Source organism: Eleginops maclovinus, chromosome 6, assembly GCF_036324505.1.
Source record: "Eleginops maclovinus isolate JMC-PN-2008 ecotype Puerto Natales chromosome 6, JC_Emac_rtc_rv5, whole genome shotgun sequence".
Taxonomy (NCBI): domain Eukaryota; kingdom Metazoa; phylum Chordata; class Actinopteri; order Perciformes; family Eleginopidae; genus Eleginops; species Eleginops maclovinus.
This window is the reverse complement of record NC_086354.1, coordinates 23,100,431-23,121,941: the sequence shown is the minus strand read 5'-3', so window position 1 is coordinate 23,121,941 and position 21,511 is coordinate 23,100,431. Positions and strand designations below refer to the sequence as shown.

Here is a 21,511-nt window from a genome sequence, read left to right as displayed (position 1 = left end):
ATGAGTCAATATGAGTCGAGGTCAACTCTTTATCGCCAGGGGTTGCTATGGAAACTACTCGTTCTCATGTGAATGCCCTTAAAAAAGGAATTTCAATGGTTTCTGAAATTTAGTTTTTTCCTTATAACCCCATTCAGTGAGATGTGAAGCAGATACAGATGTTAGGCAAAGGGAAGTTTGTTGGCAGAGAACCAAAATGGAAGGTTAAATGTGACCTTTAGGGACTGCAGTAAATAACACCGCTGGTATAAAAATACCTACTACTCCCATCGAGATGTAATGGAGTAAGAAATAAACTTCAACGTGCTTCCACAAGACTTCATTGTGAAATGAAAAATATGTTACAGCACCGCCTGAGGCATGCAGAGCGTAACTACAGGAACAACAGTGTGTGTGTGTGTGTGTGTGTGTGTGTGTGTGTGTGTGTGTGTGTGTGTGTGTGTGTGTGTGTGTGTGTGAGCGTGCAGTGACTGACACCTTATTTCTACGAGGGTTTTCCTCTTGTTGTTTTACGAGAGCTTTAAAAGAAGAATGGAGACGGAGTGAAGAGAGAGGTCAAATGACTTCATGCTAAATGCTGTGTTGTCTCCATGCTTTAATGTTCAGAAAGCTCTTTATGTTTCTCATACTGCCTGTGCTGCAGCTCCTCTTTTCCCCCTCTGTCTGAAACCAGAGCCCAGTCTGCTCCGATTGGTTTGCTGGTCGGCTCTGTTGTGATTGATCAGCCTCATAGAGATGTCCCGCCCCTTAGCATATCACGTACAATGTGTTCTAGCCAAGAGTATCGCGAATGTTACATAGTGATGTCAGTATTCCAGAAATAAACAAAGATGTCCAATGGAGGCATTTCTCTGGAGAGAACACAGGGATTTTAGCCTTTGCAGACCATTTACATGCACTAAAACCTGTAGAGCACATGACAGGAGAGGGAAACCCCCCAAAGGCACCTTTCAACATAGAACTTCACAGGAAAAGTTGCTGTCATCCCTTAAGGTAAAGAAGAGTGTCGGGTGAGCAATGAGTCACAGTCCATGTCACATTTGAATATTTTATTTAACAAACAAAAAAATAAGTTTTGGTTTTACAATTCAAACAAGGAAGTACACTGAGAGGAGAACAGCTGGTAAAAGGTTTGAAAAAGCAAACAATCCACAGGCAGATCAATTTGACCAAGTTGAAACCTGAATTTTATTCACCTGTGTTTTCGTAGCCTTTTGCAAAATGGCTATTTACCTGTGAATACAAAACACACGGCTCATTTGGTTGTCGAACATCAACACTATGAATCGCTGTGTTGTCACCGAGACAAACGGTAGTTAAAGACTTATCTGTCCATAAAAGAGCTTTGGCAGTCGTAAGAGATCCTCTGTTACATTAGGACGCGTTTTCTTTTTTCAATAAAATATATTCATTTCAACAAACGACACAAACAGAGCACTTTTCAAAAAAATCACCAGAACACAAGATGAGATATTACCATTCAAATAAAACGTCTTTACATTAAAAAAAAGGAGAGAAATTGGCATCACCCTTTAAACAGAGCATTTTAAAATCCAGCCATAATCAAATACAGTTTTTAAAACACAATGGATATCCATAATTTGAGAAATAAGACTGAAGCTTGCAGGACAGTAAAGCACATCAGCTCTTTTTCGGTGAGCTAAGAGCTGATGCTTTTGCAGAATATACAATAAACTTGAGGAGTAAAATCCTTGAAATAAACGTAATATAATATACATTCTGATAATATCCACTTTGGTACTTTCTGTGCTTTGACTCGAGGGCAGTTGTGCTCTGTCATTTTCAACTCTTTAAAACAACTTCAGATAATGCCCCTTGTGTTGTCTGCTAAAAATATCGTAAATGTTCTGTTTTTCTTTGAAACCAAATCAAAAACTTCTATAAAAACTGAAAATTACTTAAAATACTCAATGCGTGACGACATTTCTCGCTTTTTAGCATGACGGAATGCACGGAATTGCCACAAACAGAAGCGTAAATGATGCAGATGTCATCAGGAAAACAGGGAGGAGTCGCCGGGCTGCAGCTGATAGTGGCAAAGCGTTGCGCCTCACCTCACCTCACCTCACCTGCTGGTAGAGTGACCCGGCTGGCTCGCCACGGTTTTTCCGTTAAACTCTGTACTCGAAACGGTACATTTTCAGGAAGCACCTGTATTTCCTTTTCCTGTTCCTCCTCTTCTTCAGCTGGCTCTCATTGGCCGGCGCACAAAAGCAATAGCAACAACACTTGAATCTTCACAAGCAAAGAGCACAAGTTAAGAACGAGAGCGAAAACTGGCCAGCTCAAGCTGTGTAAATCCTCCCAAAGACACTTCTGAATTCAGCGTAAACCAGGCCTGAGTGAGCAAAGAGGGTCAAAGTAGTTCCAGAGTCTTTACTTCTCTTATTTACAATCAGTGTAAATGTCACTGTCTTCAGCTCATGCCCAAAAACGGCAACCGCTACTCCGCTTTGTGGCAGTAAATGTCCTTCAGTGCTTTCAGCTCTTCAATCAGGGTCTTGTTTTGGTTTTCCAACACAGCCACGCGGTTTTCCAGACATTTGACATACTCTTTCTTTTTCCTGCGACACTCTCGAGCTGCCTCCCTGGAGAGGAAAGAGAGGGGAAAGAAATGTTTGATGAAAATGCAATTTAGAAAAAAACTGCCAGTTATGCACAATGCAAGGTGTGATTGTTCAGCTGCTTCCGCATTTATGTCCGTGTTTTCCCAGACAACCATGTGTTTATGTGCGTCACTATTTCTCTATATCAATCCTGGACAATCAATAAAACAGCTGCACATCCATGAAGGCAGTTTGCTGCAGATTTGACCTTGCACACTACATTCAAAAGTGTAAACATCCCTCTGTGGAGACACTCTCACTATGTACCATCCCACTACGTTTTCATCCCAAAATATGATTCCCTTGTTAGAGAAATCCTCTCTTACAGAGTGTCTGCGGGACAGGAAGTAAGACTTTTAAAGCCATAGAGTGGTGCAGGAATGAGTCTTAAAACTTGGATGAGCATTTCTTTAACGGTTACTTCGTCATGAAGTCAACGGTTTTCTGAATGTGTTTTTGGTTCGACTCTGAAATTAGATCTATGGTTAACAAAAGCTTGAGAGATTTTGTGTTGTTGTTTATTTCTTCAAATGTGTCTGGCTAGAATTGGCTTCTAAGTGTCTTAAAAATCCCGGTTGCCAACAAGTGTCTAAATGAAATGACTAAGCGTCATAACGCCCAACATTAGCCGCCTTTAGCTTAGCGGTGGAGACGTGAAGTCATGTGACCGTGCTGTAGTTCCTTTATAGCCCAACATTAGCCTCCTTTAGCTTAGCGGTGGTGACGTGAAGTCATGTGACCGTGCTGTAGTTCCTTTATAGCCCAACATTAGCCGCCTTTAGCTTAGCGGTGGAGACGTGAAGTCATGTGACCGTGCTGTAGTTCCTTTATAGCCCAACATTAGCCGCCTTTAGCTTAGCGGTGGAGACGTGAAGTCATGTGACCGTGCTGTAGTTCCTTTATAGCCCAACATTAGCCACCTTTAGCTTAGCGGTGGAGACGTGAACTCATGTGACCGTGCTGTAGTTCCTTTAATGGTTTTTTAATTTAATTTGAGTGTTTACCATAGATCATATTTTCTGCAGTTTTTCCATAATCCAATAGAAAAATCCCATTGACTTTTCTTTAAGCGAGCAAACCTTTAAAATCAGTCATCACTGCACCACTCTACTAGCGCTCTAAATACTCATGCATTTTGAATTGCAGTTTAATGAAGCTAATTCCTCTTCATCAGCTCCTACCTGTTTTTCATCAGGCGGACCTCCCTCTTGCGGGTGATGTCTTCGGCGTGCGGTGGGGGGGGGCTCTGCATGTTGCCGGGGGATGCAGCCATCACGATGCTGTGAGCCAGGCCCGAGTTCGGGGAACGCAGCTGATAGGCAGGGATGTCTCCTGTAGCAGCTGCAGGGACAGATAAACGGGAACATTAGCACCTCAAAGTCCTGTAACGGTTAGGAGCCCTTAATTCACTTAACATATTAATTTCTTCATATTTTAACTTTTTTAAAGTACAGAAAACATGATTTATTTTTCACCAGAGAATGTTAGGAAGCAACTGCAACCAAGAGCACTTATCCGCTCCTCCTTCCTGCCTAAAAGATTAATTTCCTGTGAGCACAACTGTCTGAGTGAACAGGTATTTGTTCTTGTTCATGCAGGTGCACAACACAAAATTGCAAAATGAGCTGTCAAAAAACGTGGATGATTTTGTTCGTTACACAGCCTGTTGCAAGGTTAAAAAACATATTGAAGAAGTGAAACCTTTGACATGACCTTAAACTTCAGTTACTCTAATGTCAACTTGATGCTGGCTCCAAAAAAAAAAATTCCTCTTTTAAGATACAGTATTATTCAGTTCCACATGTGAGGATCTCTACACACCACCGTTGGTTTCAGCAGTTCCTGTGTGCACTAACACATTTAAATTTCATTTATGATCAAGTCTCAGGTGGTGTGTGCTGCTGATAACCTGCCGTTTAAAGTCAGTAACAGTGAGTCTGGAAAAAGCTGCTCTCTGGTGTTGCTTACGTGCCGTTCGAGTTGAGTCATCAAAAAATGAGTCAACTGTGAACAGCTCTGCCTGCTGTGTCTCGACATTTCAGTTTCTCTACTTCACTTTGTTCCTGAGAAGTTTCTCCCCCTCTCTCTTTTCCACACACACACACACACACACACACACACACACACACACACACACACACACACACACACACACACACACACACACACACACACACACACACACACACACACACACACATTCAAAAGACACAGCAGGTGTAAACACACACACACACACACACACACACACACACACACACACACACACACACACACACATCTCTCTCTCCCTCTCTCTCTGTCATTGTGATAACAGAGTGACTTGCGCTGCGCTGACGTCAGTGTGTGCGTCTCAATTGCCCGTTTTGCATTCTCTCTTCCCTGCCTGGCCTCGGTTCCAGGAAACTGGAGTGACGTCAAACCAACAACTATCTTAACCCCCACCCCCACCACCCGCCTGACCCCCCAACCCCTCCCTCTCTCCCTCTCTCTCTCTCTCCCCTGCCTTTCTGCCTGACAGCCGCTGGAGTCGCTCACAGAACAGAATTCATGTATGTGTGAATGTGTGTGTGTGTGTGTGTGTGTGTGTGTGTGTGTTACAGCAGGACACACCGACAGGAACGTAGTTGAGCAAACTCACCAAGCGCTTGTTGTTGACTTGCTTTTTATTTTAAGGAAACACACAACCCTGACCTGCCCTAGTGCTTATCCTGTGGCGAAATAGGAAGCATTTCACAATTCATTTATTCATTAAGTAAAAGTTTACACATTTTCTCGAGAAAAGTGCGGCTCTTACACTGGAAAAAACCATCCAAACACCATAAAAACATGTTCTTTTCAGTGCTTGTTTGCAGGTAGAAAAACATAGCTGCCAACAAACGTGAAACATGCACACAAATCTACAAGAAAAGTGACTTGAGAGGAACTCTACCTGACTCAGTCTCATCCCCAGTGACAGCCATCTCCTGTTTCCAATAATCCAGCCCAGCGGCGGCAGAACACCTCGGCAACAGAAACACTTTTTCTACCTTTAGCTACAACCTCTGCGTCTCCTGCTGCTGCCTTACCCCTCTCAGCTCTCCCTGCACCTCAGTGGTCACTCGTCAACTTTGCAGCGCGATTACAATTACAGGCATTGACATCACAATGACATCACCGCTGCCTGCTGAAGTCAGTAAAACACTCAGGATTACAGTTCCTCCTCCCCCCTCCGCGGATCAGACGGGCCAAACACAATGTGCGCTGGGCAGGCAGGGAGGGAGGGGGGTTGGTAGTGGAGTATTTTTAGCACTGATGACGCAACTAGAGACACGCTCGACAAACAAGAGGATATTGTGTCCCAAGCGGCTGCCGTGCAAACTGTTGAGCAGCGTGATTGGACTTTTTGTTATTGAGTCTTTAAAGACGGAAGGAGACATTAAAGATAATTGCTTTAAAGTAGTGTCCACATGTCCACAAACCATGTTTCAGCACAACAGTTATTTACCAAAGCCTGTGAAGACATTTCATTTTAATTAATGGGCTGAGAAAGGTGTGGGAACTCTATCAGATGGAAAAATAACATATATATTAAGACTTTAAACTGATTTATTTAGATTTTCAATAAATGTTCAGGGTCTACTTTGAGTGTACTAATATAGTGAAGTGATCCAAATTCACCCTCACTTTCTGAATAATCCCAACTCACCGAAACACAACTCTCCCCCCTTTTAAAAGAATTATGATCATTTTTATTATTATTTTTTAATATATATGATACAAATGTCTTGTCAACATTTACATTTATTTTTAGTATTTTTCTTTTCTTTTAATTGTTTTTTCTTTCTTTCTATGAATAAAATGTGTTGAAAAATGTGAACACAGCAGGCCAAGTCAATGTGTTTGTATAAGTTGCTAAAAACTGACATAAAAACTGAAAAAAAGGGTTTATAAAAATCTTTTATTTGATTATTTTTATTCGTATTATTATAATTTTTTTAATCTACATTTCCTTAATTTTACGTTCATTTTTACCATTTTTCTTTTAACAGTTTTTTTTCTATGTGTAAACTGTGTTGGGAACAAAGTGAATATGTTTGTATAACTTGCTGAAACTGACGTAGAAAATGTGTATAAAAAAAGACTAGATTTTCTGTTTAAATGTGTTGGCTGACTGCTGGGTTCTGCTGGGAAGTTTTCTGCCACACAGGAAGTGATACGCTTGATATTTCCGATAATTACAATAGTTTTATTGATATTACATCAGCCCCCACCTCAGCTGAACCGGTGCAGGATTTGTGGCTACACTGGTTTGAACTTTGTTTTATTTTCTTTGGTACCAAGACACATTTCCAGAAAGCTGGCAGGTCCTGAGCTATTGCACCAAGTCATAAATCCTGGTTATGCTGGCTTTTGGATTTCAAATAAGGAGAGACCCAAGCTTTTGTTATTTTAGTGTTATAGAAAAAGTGCTAGTGCAAAATGTAATGTACTAAAAGGGACAAGGTCTTTGTGTTTATGTAAATGTACCTGTTTTATCCTTATCCAGATACACATTCAAGGAAATGTCACAATGAGACCCAGAACGTCTCAACAACAGGGGTTAAATGGTAGAGAAACCACACCAAACCACAAGAAGGGACAGATAGAACCCCTATCAAACCCATCTCTGATGTAATCACCATTGTTATAAAACTGGTTCAAGTCTGAAGATTGTCTCCTGTCAAATGAAGACACCTTAAGAACATTTAAGTTATTAAAAGAGAAAGTCATACGCACACTTATTTAAAGGGTTTCCTGTCTTGCTGTTGATGTACTGCCCCCCCTGGTTGTGAGTGTAGCCTGTTCATCATCTTTTACACAATCCCTCTTGGCATTAATCCCCTGATTTCAATTGAGGATTAACAAATTCAATTGGATTCACACGGATTGTTATTCAGCCTCTATCTGTGCTGTCAGAGTAGGGGGTGTGTGTTAGTCCTCATGGGAGTAATCACGTTCCACAATGCAATCCTACCTTGGAGGAGCACCTGTCCTCCCTGGATGTAGATCTGCTGTTGGGCGTCTCCGGTTGGACAGGAGCTGCCCACCGTCACGGTTTGGGCCCCCCCCTGAAGGGCCTCAACTCCGGGGCTGCTCAACTGGATGGCTCTTCCCTGAGAGATCGCAACTGTGTGTGGGGGGGGGGTCAGAGGCAGGTAGATGGCATTCATAAGCACAGTGGGACATTTGTTATATCAGATACAGTATTTAGTGTTTAAAAAAAACAGAAATTGTATTTGTGTTTCACATAGAAAGTGTGAGATGACTCTTCCGTAGGCATGACATAATCTTTAGTAAAATAAAATGCTTCAGATATATATATATTAAAGCCAGCAGTATGATACTTAATGAGAGCAATACATCACAACTCAAGTGGAGAATTGAAGCAGGACATATTTCGTCAACAGGCTTAAAATATGTTCCTGCTCAGGGCAAATGCAGCAAATAAGATGGATTATTATTCAGTCCTGATATGCTAGAGCTTGGATTTGTGCTTGTGGTTGTTATGCATGTTCTCCATGGCAACAGCACCAAGGCTGCTGATTACTTTTGTGTTCCAAGCCATTTAGTGAATGATTAAGAACGTATGATTTAACCGAACGTCTCGTCCACCTTTCTTCTTTTAAAGGGAAAGGAAATATTTAAAAGCTCACAGTGACCTGATGCGGTCTCCATGTTTAATCTTCAGAAACTCTTTATGTTTCCTCATACTGCCTGTGCTGCAGCTCCTCTTTTCACCCTCTGTCTGAAACCAGAGCCCAGTCTGCTCTGATTGGTTAGCTGGTCAGCTCTGTTGTGATTGGTCAACCGCTTAGAGATGTCCCGCCCCTTAGCCTATCACGTATAATGTGTTCTAGCCAAGAGTCTAGCCAAGTGTCTCTATAAATGTTCCTGAGGTAAACAAAGGCAGTCCAATAGAGGCATTTCAGACAGGGGAGTGTGTGGGAGAGAAACACAGGGATTTGAGCCTTTGAACACCATTTACATACACTAAAACCTATAAACCATACATAGGAGAGGGAAACCCTTCATTTAGTTTTTGGTTTTCAGTTGTGAAGCACTTTGTTCGCCTGAATGATTGATTGATTGATTGATTGATTGATTGATTGATTGATTGATTGGTACTGACTGTACTGTCCTGAGCTGGTCTGGTAAATGGAGGTGGGCACTGACGCGTCGGCAGCGCCGGAGACCACCCCCTCCTCCTCTGTCTTCTCCTCGTCAATTTTAGCAACCGCCGGGCGAATCCGATGAAAGCTCATTCAGTATTTTCCTGCAGGAGAAGAGAGCTCAAATAAAGTGAGTCCACATAACGTAAGTCTTCACACACTTTGTGCTTTTTTTATCCTGTCTGATGTTGATGTCTCTCACCGATAAGACGGACGCCTGGAGAGAAGCACCCGCCTCTTCTGGGTGTCTGTTTCTGACTTGGTTTGATCCAGCTCTGCGACACTGGCAATCTGAAGAAAAACAAGCAGTATTTCAAAGTAGTCCAATACAGTTTAGGAATTTTGGCAACTTCTCGAGTGTTGTTGCTTTCCCACACAGATGTTTGTGAGTAAACTGGGATGTATTTCAAACTAGGAATGACGTCAAAGAAACAATTCTCAACAGAGTCTTTACAGCTAATGTCAAAAGGGATCATTCCGAGACTCAAAGGGCATTGTTGGAACAAACAAACATGCATTTTGGAATGATTACTTGTCATCAATCAGTAAGCTTTTATGACTCACACTGGTGCGTAGTTATTGTGCGTTATCAACACAAAGGCTGCTGTTAAACGACAATGTCCCTGCCAAACAAAAGGAGGACTCTGATTTATACCAGGTTAAATACGAGCGTGAACATTCTTTTTATTAATGATTAAGGGAGTGGAAGTTAAGCCTATGGTTGTAATGTTTACAATCGCAGAAGCAAAATGACTGGAAATTTGTCATATTTCTGACAGTTTGTTGCCTGAAATCTGCCTCCAAATGTTAGGAACAAATAGTAAACTGGCTCAGTCAGACACACCGGATATTAATGTCTGTGAGAATTTAGATATTAGTGAGAAATATCAGCCAATAGCTGCACAGTTAAAAGGAACTTGTTATTGATCAAACTCAATGATATGCACTACAGAGCGATTTGAAATCAGTCAACAAAACCACTTTGAGGTTGACTTCTGCTTTTTCGCCGAACAGTTCACACCTTTGATCTGCCTTCTGACCTATTTACATGTAAAGAAACACTTTTCAAGAAATGACAAGAGTATCCTGTGCTCTGCAAATCAAGCTGTGTGTACATCTGCTGCAACATGGTATCGGATTTTTGGGGCGGGGGTGTAGGAGCCAAGCTGTTGACAGCATTTCTACTACATTTTCAGTCGCAATTATTACGGTACTTCAGATCAGACAACGCACTTGCACTACTGTTCTTCCAAAATTTGGCCCCTTGCAGCTTTTTTGGACTGCCACCAGGGAGCCTTTTTTTTAATTTCCCATCCAAAAAACACTATGTTTCCAGTGCTGAAAGTACTGAAACACCTGCACATCGTTTAGTAGAACAATCCCATAGTGACTTTTGTTCGGCGTTACACAGTTTTCTCCTGCCCAGACGCAACAACATCTCCTGAAGGTTAGACTGATGAGCTTATACCTTAGCTCCTACATATCAACAATCCTATTAACACATGCACCGTATTACACTGCAAACGCTGCAGCGTGCCTCCCACACACGGTACGTAAATACTCAATCACTATTACGCTCACTGGGACATCACAACTTCCTACTGTTTTCCTTTATAGGAGGTCTTCACATGTCCTTGTTCTTCTGCCTAAGGCTTGCTGCAACAGGGTCAAGACTCAAAGGGATAGTTTGGATGTTTGAAGCGGTGTCGTTTAAGGTACTTATCCATTGTTGTATAAACCATTGTGGGTGGAGGTTGGCATGCCCTTAATTTAGAGAAACAAAGTCACAATTTATCCGTTAACACTTAAATGAAAGACTCGAGACTTCAGAAATGGCCAGAACATGTCTTCAGTTACTTGATTCTTGACTTGAGGCTAGGCCTGACAAATAGAACATGAACCATATAAATCCAAACCCGGACTTGAGTTCAATGACATGAGACTTGACTTATGGTTTGCTCTTATGTATTTTAGTTGCTCATGTCTTGAAATAAAGAGTTTTGGACTTGGAGAACACAGAATTTTTAAAAGACCGACCTGTTCTCAGTTTTATAATAAAGAATCTGAAGCGTAACACAAGTCCAGATCCTGGTCCGATGTGTCTGATGCTCTCACCTGGACAGTCTGGACCGGTGGGGCCTGTATGACGGAGGTCTGAGGGGCCTGGATCACCCCGTGGACCTGCAGAGTCTGACCGTCACTCAGCTGGACCACAGTCACTCCCGGAAACCCTGATTCCACCGACACCTGGAGGCACAAACCCAGACCGTCACGCATACAAAAAGCAAAGATGGAAAGCGTATTTTACAGCTGTGATGTAGAAGAGAACTTCAGCGTCTTGTATCATCAGCTAAACGTGATGTACTGAACTTCTTTAATACTTTTCCATGAACATCCAACTGTTGTCCATGTTGTTTATTGTGTGTTTAAGCAAGTAGTGTTTGAGTCACCTGAAATTAAAATGTATAACATTTTAAGACACCGATGCCCTGCAGGACCTTCTCTGTCCATTTAGATTAAATGTACTTTGTCTACCTGAGCAGGATCTGCAGGAGAGAGACTGTCTTCACTGTGGTTCTCCTCTCCATCCGAGTCGTTACAACTGCTGTCCAGCTGAGGAGACACTGAGGCGTCCATAGTCACTCACCTATCGACACACTGACAGAAAACACATTCCTTGGGTTATCGGGTTGAGTTCACATCAGAAATCAGAATCAGAATTCCTTTATTAGTCCCACAGCGGGGACATTTAGAGTGCTACAGCAAAAGCGGCATAGCAGGTACGCAACCATGGCAACAACCAAAAAGTGACATAAATAGCATATTAAAGTATAGCAACCTCAAAAACACGTTTGGGACATTAATGAGAATATGTAGTTTTTACAGAAAGTGATTGTTTATAGTGAATATAAATGATTATCTGGTCTTTGTTTTCTGAAACACCTAGTAGTTATTGGTGTCGGTTTCACTGCTTGAAGGTTTAAATGGTGTTTCCAACGTGCCAAGAACGAAAGTTCAGTGGAAATGTCTTGTCAGAAAAGCTGAACACAAGGAGGACACTTTGAACTCGGTCCAATAGACTCCAGGGTTTGCCTGTGAGTCAAAGACATCTGAATGAAGATCTCTGTTTGTTTATTCAGTGTGTGACGAATCCATTTCTCCTGCTCATTTTGTGTGGCAGCCACCCGGTGGGCTGGCAAGTTACACACTCCAGGAAAGAGGCCACAACAATCTCAAAATAACATCTGATTATAGTCTAGATTTGTCTAGCAAGTGACAAGAGAGAGAAGTGAAACAATTAAGATAAAATTGATTCATATTTATTTGAAGGTACTCATAGTTTCGATACTGACGTAGTTTTCATGTTATGGGTCACAAAGACTGAGGTCAACACCAGCGTCACCAAAAACCAGGAGGTCGTAGTTCAACTATTTCCAAAATGTTCACATGTGGGGCCCTTATTTTCAACCACAGGGCCCGTACCTGATCAAGGTTTGTTCTAATGCTTCCTCAAGATAATGTTGTGTACTATCTGGAATTAAGAGAGCGGAACGTCCTCATAGTGCAAATACGTAATCCAAGAGATAACAATTAAAACAAAAACAAGAAATCATACTTTATTTATCTCTAACAGAGGAAACTCCTAAGTATTTAGTATTTTTTGATGCCAATACTTTAACCTGAGCAAGTTTGATTGCAAGATGTTTACACTGTATTATTGCTACCAGGTGCAGCTAGCTTTAATTAGTGTTAATGCTGCAGGGTAGCTTGTGAATTTCACTCCGGGGGTATCTACGCTATTTCCCGTCATTAATCCAAATCTGAAAAAGTAAGTAAAGGTATTAAATATATAGTTTTATCCATACCGAATAAATACATTTGAAACATTTCCGTTAGTATTTTGTGTCAAAATCTGAATTTATAAAGAAACTAGGAAGCAAAATGTACCGTAGTGGAGTAAAAAGTACAACATTGACTTCCAAAATGAAGTAGTGTAGAAGTATAAAGTAGTATAAAATGAAAATACCCAGGAAAGTGAGTACAATACTTGAGTAAAGTACACTACATAGATATAGATATCACTATTCACTTATTTTTAATACCTGTAAAAGTTGTCAGTTTCCTCTTATAGTTTCCTCCTTCCTATTTTGTACAGTTAGTATGTGTAGTACTTACAGTGTTCATAATTTAATTAACGCAATTTAGACACACCTGAAGTGTACTTTATATCTGAGACGGATTTGGAACAAAAATCGAAGCGTTTATATTTATAAATATTTTACTTTGAAGAGACAGCTTCCGCTCTCCATCTTGTTTCTCTCTAACTTGACGCGTCACTGTAAACTTGAACAGAGAGGAAACAGCCTGAGAACATTTGTCTTACTCCGTGTTGACTCGCTAATTCATGTTTTTAAAGTAAAGTTTTAATACAAAGTTTGGCCTCTTAGACGTGTTTGCACATAGAATCTGCCAGAGGGCCGCTGAGAGAAATTGTGACAGCTTTACAGTGACTTACCCGAATAATACGTAGTCGGACTCGTCACTACAGTAATGACAGCCGTGCTCACGTCAGCGCTGATGATGCTGTGCCCAAAATGTCGACCGACGAGTCACTTTATCGTCAAAGAGCGGCGAGGTGCATCGAGAGCATTCACGCCGTCCTACTTCCGTGTTCGTTATGTACTTCGTTAACAACAGGCGAAACATGTGTCTTAGGAGTATATATAAGTGGTCAACAGTCATGATTTTACATCAAATAGCTCATCGTTTTTCAGTGTATTGTAATATATTTGAATGAATTCCTTTAAAGGAGATTTTTACTCTGTTTTGAACCTAACATGATTGTTTACATGGCTGTGAATAGCCTATGTATGTAAAGTTGGACTGCATAATGTATGTTAATCAGTAATAATGAAGGATATTTTAATAAACTGAAGGAGGAGAACACATAAGGCATAGCGAAGCAATTGTATTAATCTTACACACTTGAACACAATCATTGGACATTATTTATATGTATTGAATCACTTTTGATCAAAGAGTGGTCAAAAGTCAGATCATTGACTCCCACCCTACTTCCGTGTTCATCTTGGTCTTCGTTAACAACCATAACAACAAACTGGTCTCGCTGCATTGCTTTAAGAACTACCTACAACATAATCGTTTTATTTGTTTACATGTTAGCAGTAGTACATGTTGTTCCTGCACAGTTTTTTCATTTTGTTATCTGTGATGTTTGTGTATTATTAAACCTTAAAACCGTAACAAGTAAATGTAATGCTTTAAAGAATTCTCTTTACGTTGACTCTGTTTCGGATTTAAAGCAATGTTAACATAGTCATTGAGCATTCCTTTATAAAGTATAAGTGCAAAATGTTTGATTATCAGTAGAAAATGAGGATATTTTAGTTAACTAACATTAAAAGCATTGACACGATTATTCAAATTCATTTTAAAACGGTAAAATGCCACATACATGTGAATATCAAACTATATGAATCGACCTTAACTGACCTCAATGTCTTTCAATATATCTTAAAAAGTAGGACATCACATAGAAAATACAACAACACAGTATTTAGGTTTTATTTTTATTGTGACTCGCATGTTTATAGCCCAGAGTAATGTTGCCATCTGCTGGCAGAGAAATACAACAGCACTTTAAAAATGTATTTCTTCCACTATTTAGGAGGTTATATCATTTCAAAGCATTTTCTAAACGTAATAAAATCTAGGTAACGAAGTCTTAACCTGGCTGTCAGTACGTTTAGATCTCCCAAAAGCCTAGAATAATAAATTGATAGACCTATAATACAAAGTCTTCATATTCCAAATGTGTGTTTCTGATGTCATGTTTCCTATGTATCATTTCATTCTGAGTCAAATGGTTCAGTTCTGTGGATGTACTGTGCTGAATTCCTTTATTTAGATCTGACGGTGACCCCAGAGCCACCATATGTCCCTCTGCATGCCAGGAGAGGTCGTACTGTTCAAACATCAACACCCCGCCCCAACCTGCTGTTATCACACTGGCCTGGTCCCTTTAATCTCTAACAGTGGGATAAAGTCATGCTTGATTCAGCAATATGTGAATCAGGTGTTTTTTCAGAGGCTGGGTTCATGTAAAGTGCACGTGTTAAAAATGCACATGTTTCATTACGTGTTTGTCTCAGCTTTGGAGGGAAACGTTTCTTCAAAGTATACAGCTTAAAAATGTAATCATGTCATTTATTTTACTGTGATAAGACACCGTTATAAACCAAAGCAATTTCCTATGTAAACCATTGACTGGATATGGTGTAAACCCACTTATCTTGCAGTAAAAAGCAGAATTCTGAACATGTTTGATAACTTTGGCATATTCTCATGAGCTCCAATCATTTTAATGTTGATCATATTGCTGCATTATTTCAATTCCCCCTCTGAATATTTTTATAATCAAGTCATTTTGTAAGTTTGTCTAAAAAATGGAGCTAAATTACATTCATTATTCTGGCCATGGTTCCCGTCAGCCCACATTTATACCCTCTGATCTTCCTCCTCCTCCTTGGCCTGGACAGTCAGAGGATGGAGGCTCCAGATGGTGGAGAACCAACAGCAGAAGGGGGACCATCGGGGGGGGGGGGGGGGGGGGGGGGCACAGAAGCCCGACAGCAGGGAACCATATGACCCAAGCCAGACAGCTCTTTAACACAAAATTAGCCCGGGATGAACACGGAACACAATGCCGTGCTGGTAATACCATCAGAGGGGTTCACAGCCGTATGCCCTTTGAGGCTTAAAGCCGGCCTCTCCATTGGTAGAATGTCACACTCCTTTCAGACAAAGTGAGGGGTAAAATGTATCAGAGGTTAAGCTGCTACAACCTTTTTCCATTCTTATTGTTGAAAAAAAGTCTTACAAGCTTAATACAATTCTGCACTGAGAATCACAAACGATATATTGACCTAACTTGGGATCCTCTTTTAGTATGATTTCCAAACTTAACGTCAAATTTCTGTGGTGCATTTATAAGCATCCCAGATCATGTATGCAGAGATGGACATCACATTCTGTGGGACACAAGTCTGAGAAATCGGTGTTAAATAAAAGTAAAATTAAAGGGCTTTTACCGGAGAGACATTGTTACATAACCACAGCTTATTCAAAGTATTTATGAATCAAGAGTTGGATAAGAAAACATAAGGATTGTCTTCTCTTATCCTCATATTATAGTGACAACAGTAACCGTCCCACTAACGCCACATGAGGTCACTGATGATACGCTTCACAGAACTCTGTATGTAGGATAAAAAGTGATGTGAATACTTTGCATACAACCTTGCAAATCACATGCATGACTGGACCTGCCGTATTTTCATTGTATCTCAATAGGGTGTGGACCACTATGGTTGCTGTTGAGGAATTTGATGTTTCAATACTTTACATGGTGGGTGTAAAAGTTCATCTTTGACGTAGAACTTTTGACAGAGAACAACAGCAGGAAAAAAAGGTCCAAAAGACACAACATGTCTGTCTACACAGTGGACGGACTTTGCATTGTCATATACTGTATGCAGTTGAAGTGCATTTGGAGCTTCAGAAAACGGTTCTGCACATTTCCCAGCAAATTCTGTAGTGAATCAATCACTCCAAACAAGTACTTTTTTAACATTTGACCTTGGTGTCCAGCAGTGGCTCAGTCAGTAGGGGCTTGGACTGGGAATCGTAGGGTCGCTGGTTCAAGTCCCCGAACAGACTTGAAATATGGAAGTGGACTGCTACTTTGAGAGGTCTCAGTTCACCTCCTAGGCCCTGCTGTGGTGCCCTTGAGCAAGGCACCGGACACCTCCAATCCCCCCTCCCCATTGCTCCCCGGGCGCTGCACGATAGCTGCCCACTGCTCCTAGTACTAGGATGGGTTAAATGCAGAGGACTAATTTCACTCTGTGTGCATGTGTGTGACAAATAAAGAGGGTTTCATCCTCCGATTCTGTCTGGTACTTCACTATTGTTGCTCATATTGTAAAAAACAGTGACTGAAGCTCATTCTACTACCAAAACATCCACTAAATGATAAACATGCTAAGTCTAATGCAAGCTAATGCTAGTCTTCTTCTTCTTCTTCTTCTTCTTCTTCGCCCTTGGGGTGAGTGTTATGACAGCTGCAGGCTGTGGTTGGTGCTGTGTGATCTCCAGCTGTGTGCAGAGTTAAAATAGCCTCACAGCTGCATGCTGGCATTAAACGGTGAAACGGCTCCTTTTAACCAGTCCCCATGTAAACCACACACACACTTTCCACATACTTGAGATTCAGTGGCTCTCCTCTCTTTTCATGTCCGCTTTAAAACCTATGTTGAGCTCGTTTTGGCTTTATGGGCTCTATCAGGGATGGAAAGGGTACTCAGATGTTTTGCTTGAGTAAAATTAGAAGTAATATGGTCTGAAAATACTCCCTTTCAAGTCCTGAATTGTGACTAGATGAAAATCTTAAGAACAAGTAGGTAATGAGAAAAGTACCTCAAGTATCAAAAGTAAAAGTACTTAGCTGCATACTGGCTTTTCTTCCACAGTATTTTATCATCATATAGTGTATTGAACTGTTTTTTATCTATAACAAAATCATGCCAGATCATTTTTATATTGTAGTTTGTCCAAGTTGAGTCAATTCTCTAACAATTAACTGTGTAAAACACTGGTTATATTAGTTGTATATCATGTTGTTATATCTAAAAAGAAACTTCTAAGACTGGTAAATGAATGTAAAACAATATATGCCTCCAAAATATAGCGAGATAGAAGCATATTCATAAAAGGGAAAGTACTTAAGCACCTTTACATTTAACCACTGGGTACTATAGCACTCTTCAATCATGACACAGAGCACACACATCTCATGTTTGTCTGACTTTTTGGTTTCTGATTGAAAGCGCCGAGAAAATATGAAATAAAATCCAGTGGCTCATTGATATATTTCTCAGTAACCCGGTGCTTGGGTGCAGACGTGTTCAGTTTTACAAACCCATCCAGGTGCGATGCAGCTGTTCCTAAAAGCGCTGCAGAAGGATCTGGACTGCTTTTCCATCGGGGCTGTGGTTCAGCTTCAGACTGGATGTAACAGTGGACTGAAATAAGAAAGGAGCAGGTGCTCAGAAAGACCTGTGGCTTTTAACAAGGGATGATGTGTTAAGTACAGTAATAAAAAAGATATTTATCACTGCATAGAAAAAATAAAACAGTATCAGAACACTTCATTTTTCCTGGTGGGAAATTAAATATTGTAAGTGCCCTATTTAAAAAAAATAAAACATAATAATAAATAAATAAAAATACACAGTATGTATAATAAATAAATATTATAAAATATATGTTAAAGCAATAAATATATAAAACAAAGTAGATCTAAATATATACAGTGTTTTATAATTAATAAAGATATTAAAACCACATTATTGCTCGTAAGGCATTTGAAGGAATTATTTTCATGAAAGGTAGATTTTCTAAACACTTGAATTGAAAAGCTTGTATTAATTAAAGCTTATTAATACATTAGCAATCTCTACCAAGTCCTAATTCTAACCTTAAACCTAAACTCACTAACACTAAACTATTCCCGTTACAGAACTGAATTGATTTAGATAATTATCTTTTATTTGACTCAACTTTGTATTCACGTGAGGATGCATCTCAGAGCTGCAGCAGCTTTAATCTGCATTGTTTCAATCCTTGTAATGCTCTTAACAACTTTAACCACAGTGAGTGTAGGATTTGCCTCTCTGCGCGCCAAACACTCCCCGTGCTGACCACAGCGGGGGGCCAAACTGCAGCTGGGGCTTCCACTGTTCCTCTGCCGCCTTCAGGGACTGCTCGTAAAATCAAGCTTCGAAAGTTGGAAGTCTCAGACGCGACATTCTTCCTTAGATCGAAGTTTTTAAAGTTACGTTAAACATTAGACTATGCTTTTGATTAATATTTTATTTGAATAAATCTAAATTATTTGCCCTGTTTAGTAAGAAAAACACTTTTAGAGAGATGTATTTAATTCTTTATCAAGGTCAATATATTGTTGGATGTGACTGTGTAAAAACAATTCAAGGTGAAGGGAGGACATGCAGTTTTATCCTGTTTTTGTGGACTTGGAAGTATTTAAAGAAACATATTCAGAACAAAGTAGGTATAATACAGAACTGATAAGATAGGCAGAGCTATTGAATGTTGCAGAAATGAAACAAAAGGCAAAGACTGCACATCTATAATGTAGCCTAATGGATGTGTTTATGGACTTAAATCCTAAAGTAGCTGTAAATGTATCAGACATGCATTTCTTTTTCTTACTTACATTCTTAAGCACCGTTGGACAATGTTTGCATTATAAAAAGGCCACTCAGACTAACACAACTAAACGTTGATTTTACTTAATTCGATTAGAGATCCAACCATTATCCAGATTACCACTAATAAAACAAAGGCTTGTATAAACCAGTCCTCTGTGCCCTAATGCAAAACGTTATAACCTTGTTGTGAGTTGGCAAACGTGTAAGTGTTTCAGTTATTGTGACCTTACTCTGACACTGTTATTTCTGGAAAAATCAAATGATGTTTGGTGACCAGCTTTACACATCTTTTGTATTTAATTTGTACACAAATAATCAGATTCAATAGTGTAACATGGCTTTTAACAACTGCAACTTTTTAAAAATTTCTCCTATGCATAATGTCAAAAACACTTTTGTTTATTTGGATCATTTAACTCTTCCTTCCTGTAGCAGTCAGGCTGTATAACCATCGTGGCCCCTGGTAGACCCCAACACACATAACAACAAAGACTAGACTATAACACCCCTGGTGTGCAATACCAAGTATGTGAAATATGTATATATACGGTTAATAGCTGTAGAATATATACTTCCATCTTTAAAAAGTTCACCTGGCTGCTTTATCTCAAAACTGTTACTGGTACTGAATGTGTATTTTGTAAATCGTGTCATTTCTTCATTCATCTTAAATATTTGTATGCTTCTTCATGAATACTTTGCTATCTTTGGCCTTTATGGGACGAATAAAGGTTTTCTGATGAAGGTATTCTGATTTTCTTGCCTTTTTTACATCCCTGTGGGACGTTCATTCTAGTTACCCAACTTTTCCCGAGTGCACCTGAACGCAGCACATGACCGAACACAGAGGGAGAGAGAGGGATTGGGAGCGAGAGAGGGAAGGAGTGAGGGAAGCTAAACAGGTGGTCTGAAAAAACACAGAAAACAATGTCGTCCGGCGGGGAGAAGCGGAAAGACCTTTAGTCCTTGCTTCTCTGAAGGAATACAGCCGAACCAAGAAAAAACAAACCCATGCTCCTTTTTTTATCTCCACACCGATTCCTCCTCCTCCTCCTCCTCCTCTTCTCGGTTTTACTCCCAAGACCTCGGATACTAAAACCATGAAAGTCACGGTGTGTTTTGGCAGGACCCGGGTGGTGGTGCCGTGCGGGGATGGGAATATTAAAGTGCACACACTCATCCAGCAGGCTGTCATGAGATACAAGAAGGCCATCGCAAAGGTAAGAGACGCTACTTTGTCTCCTTTGCTGCTTTTGTTTTCCTGGAAACAATGTTGCTACGCTCTGCACGCGCACTCAATATGGCGCTAACTTATACATCCAAAGAGAGGAACGGGTTGCCTGAGTCTGTTGTCTTGTGCACTTGTGTTCATTTTTGGAGCACTTAGTCTATGCATGAGGGTTTAATTCGCTCGGTTTTCAAAGAAAGGCGCAGCGCCATTGTGGTCCTTGTGTTTGTAAACCCACGAAAGTTCCTCTGGGATTCCAACTGTGGCTTGAAGATGGAATTTCGCGGCTTTTTGCAGCTTAAAGGTATTAAAAAGGACGTGTTAAACACACACCCATGCATGCTTGTAGACTTAGTTGTAAGACTTCAGTTTGTGCCTCTTTGAAAGTTGCCAGGAGAGATTAGCCTACTAGCAAGTTAGCCTGCAGAAGTAGGGCTGCAGTGTGGCGTTCAGCGTTCTGTCCAGCGTAATGGAGCCTAATGAACAACAGGAAAGTCCTATCAGCTTTAGTTTCCACTCTGCTCCCAAGTGTCTTTCACGAAAAACTTCAAAAGTTCCTGTTTGTTCGACTTGAAATGAGCCAATTATAGTGGAAGAGGGGGTTAGCTGCAAGACAAAGCATGCGAGTTAAGGTAATGCTTCAAATGCAAGAGGATGAAAAGCAAGAAGAAATGATATTTCCATAAACTGTGTTGCAATGTAGTTTGGATTACATGCTTAATTTTCACAGATAAACTGAGAAGTTGCATGGCTGCCTGAGGCCCTGCAGGATGGGGAGGGAAACTGCAGTGCCAAGCTCCAGCTGACTGGTGGAGGCATGGAGCTGACACATAAATCTTGGAGATAAAAGTCAAACCTAAGAAAACTTGCAGCATGGTGTCAGGGTAGCAGCAGATAACCTTTGAACCGGTGGGGTGCTTTATGTGCAATGCTCCCTGGGAAGATCAGATAAGATTTGACTGGGGGGCACAGGAGCAACAAAACCTAGAAATATCAACCATGAAACCAAGTGAAATGACCCAACTGTGTGCATCTAGAGCACTATATCTTACTCAGAATCCCCCAAAAACGTGGAAAAGAGAATTGTATTTCAGGAAGTTATTCAATACAATATATTTAGTTTGTCATCCAGTCTTCATTTTAGGTACAAAT

At 40.4% G+C, this 21,511-nt stretch overlaps 2 protein-coding genes across 8 annotated transcripts in view; one reads left to right on the top strand and one right to left on the bottom strand.

Annotated features, from left to right (window-relative positions):
• Positions 1–1,034: 1,034 nt before the first annotated feature.
• LOC134865805 (cAMP-responsive element modulator-like) lies at positions 1,035–13,434 on the bottom strand. The gene is given in 9 exon segments (XM_063885537.1): positions 1,035–2,609; positions 3,809–3,968; positions 7,624–7,776; positions 8,779–8,884; positions 8,886–8,922; positions 9,021–9,109; positions 10,934–11,065; positions 11,354–11,476; positions 13,335–13,434. Coding segments are annotated over 8 exon segments (924 nt in total). The 5' UTR covers positions 11,456–11,476; positions 13,335–13,434; the 3' UTR covers positions 1,035–2,464.
• Positions 13,435–19,985: 6,551 nt separating this feature from the next.
• Positions 19,986–21,511, top strand: part of LOC134866079 (partitioning defective 3 homolog) — a 244,430-nt gene continuing 242,904 nt past the window's right edge. For all 7 annotated transcript variants that reach the window (XM_063886011.1, XM_063886007.1, XM_063886009.1 and 4 more), the window contains exon 1: positions 19,986–20,351. In XM_063886011.1, coding sequence (XP_063742081.1) covers positions 20,232–20,351 — 120 coding nt within the window. In that variant the 5' untranslated portion in view covers positions 19,986–20,231. The remainder of the gene's footprint in view (positions 20,352–21,511) is intronic.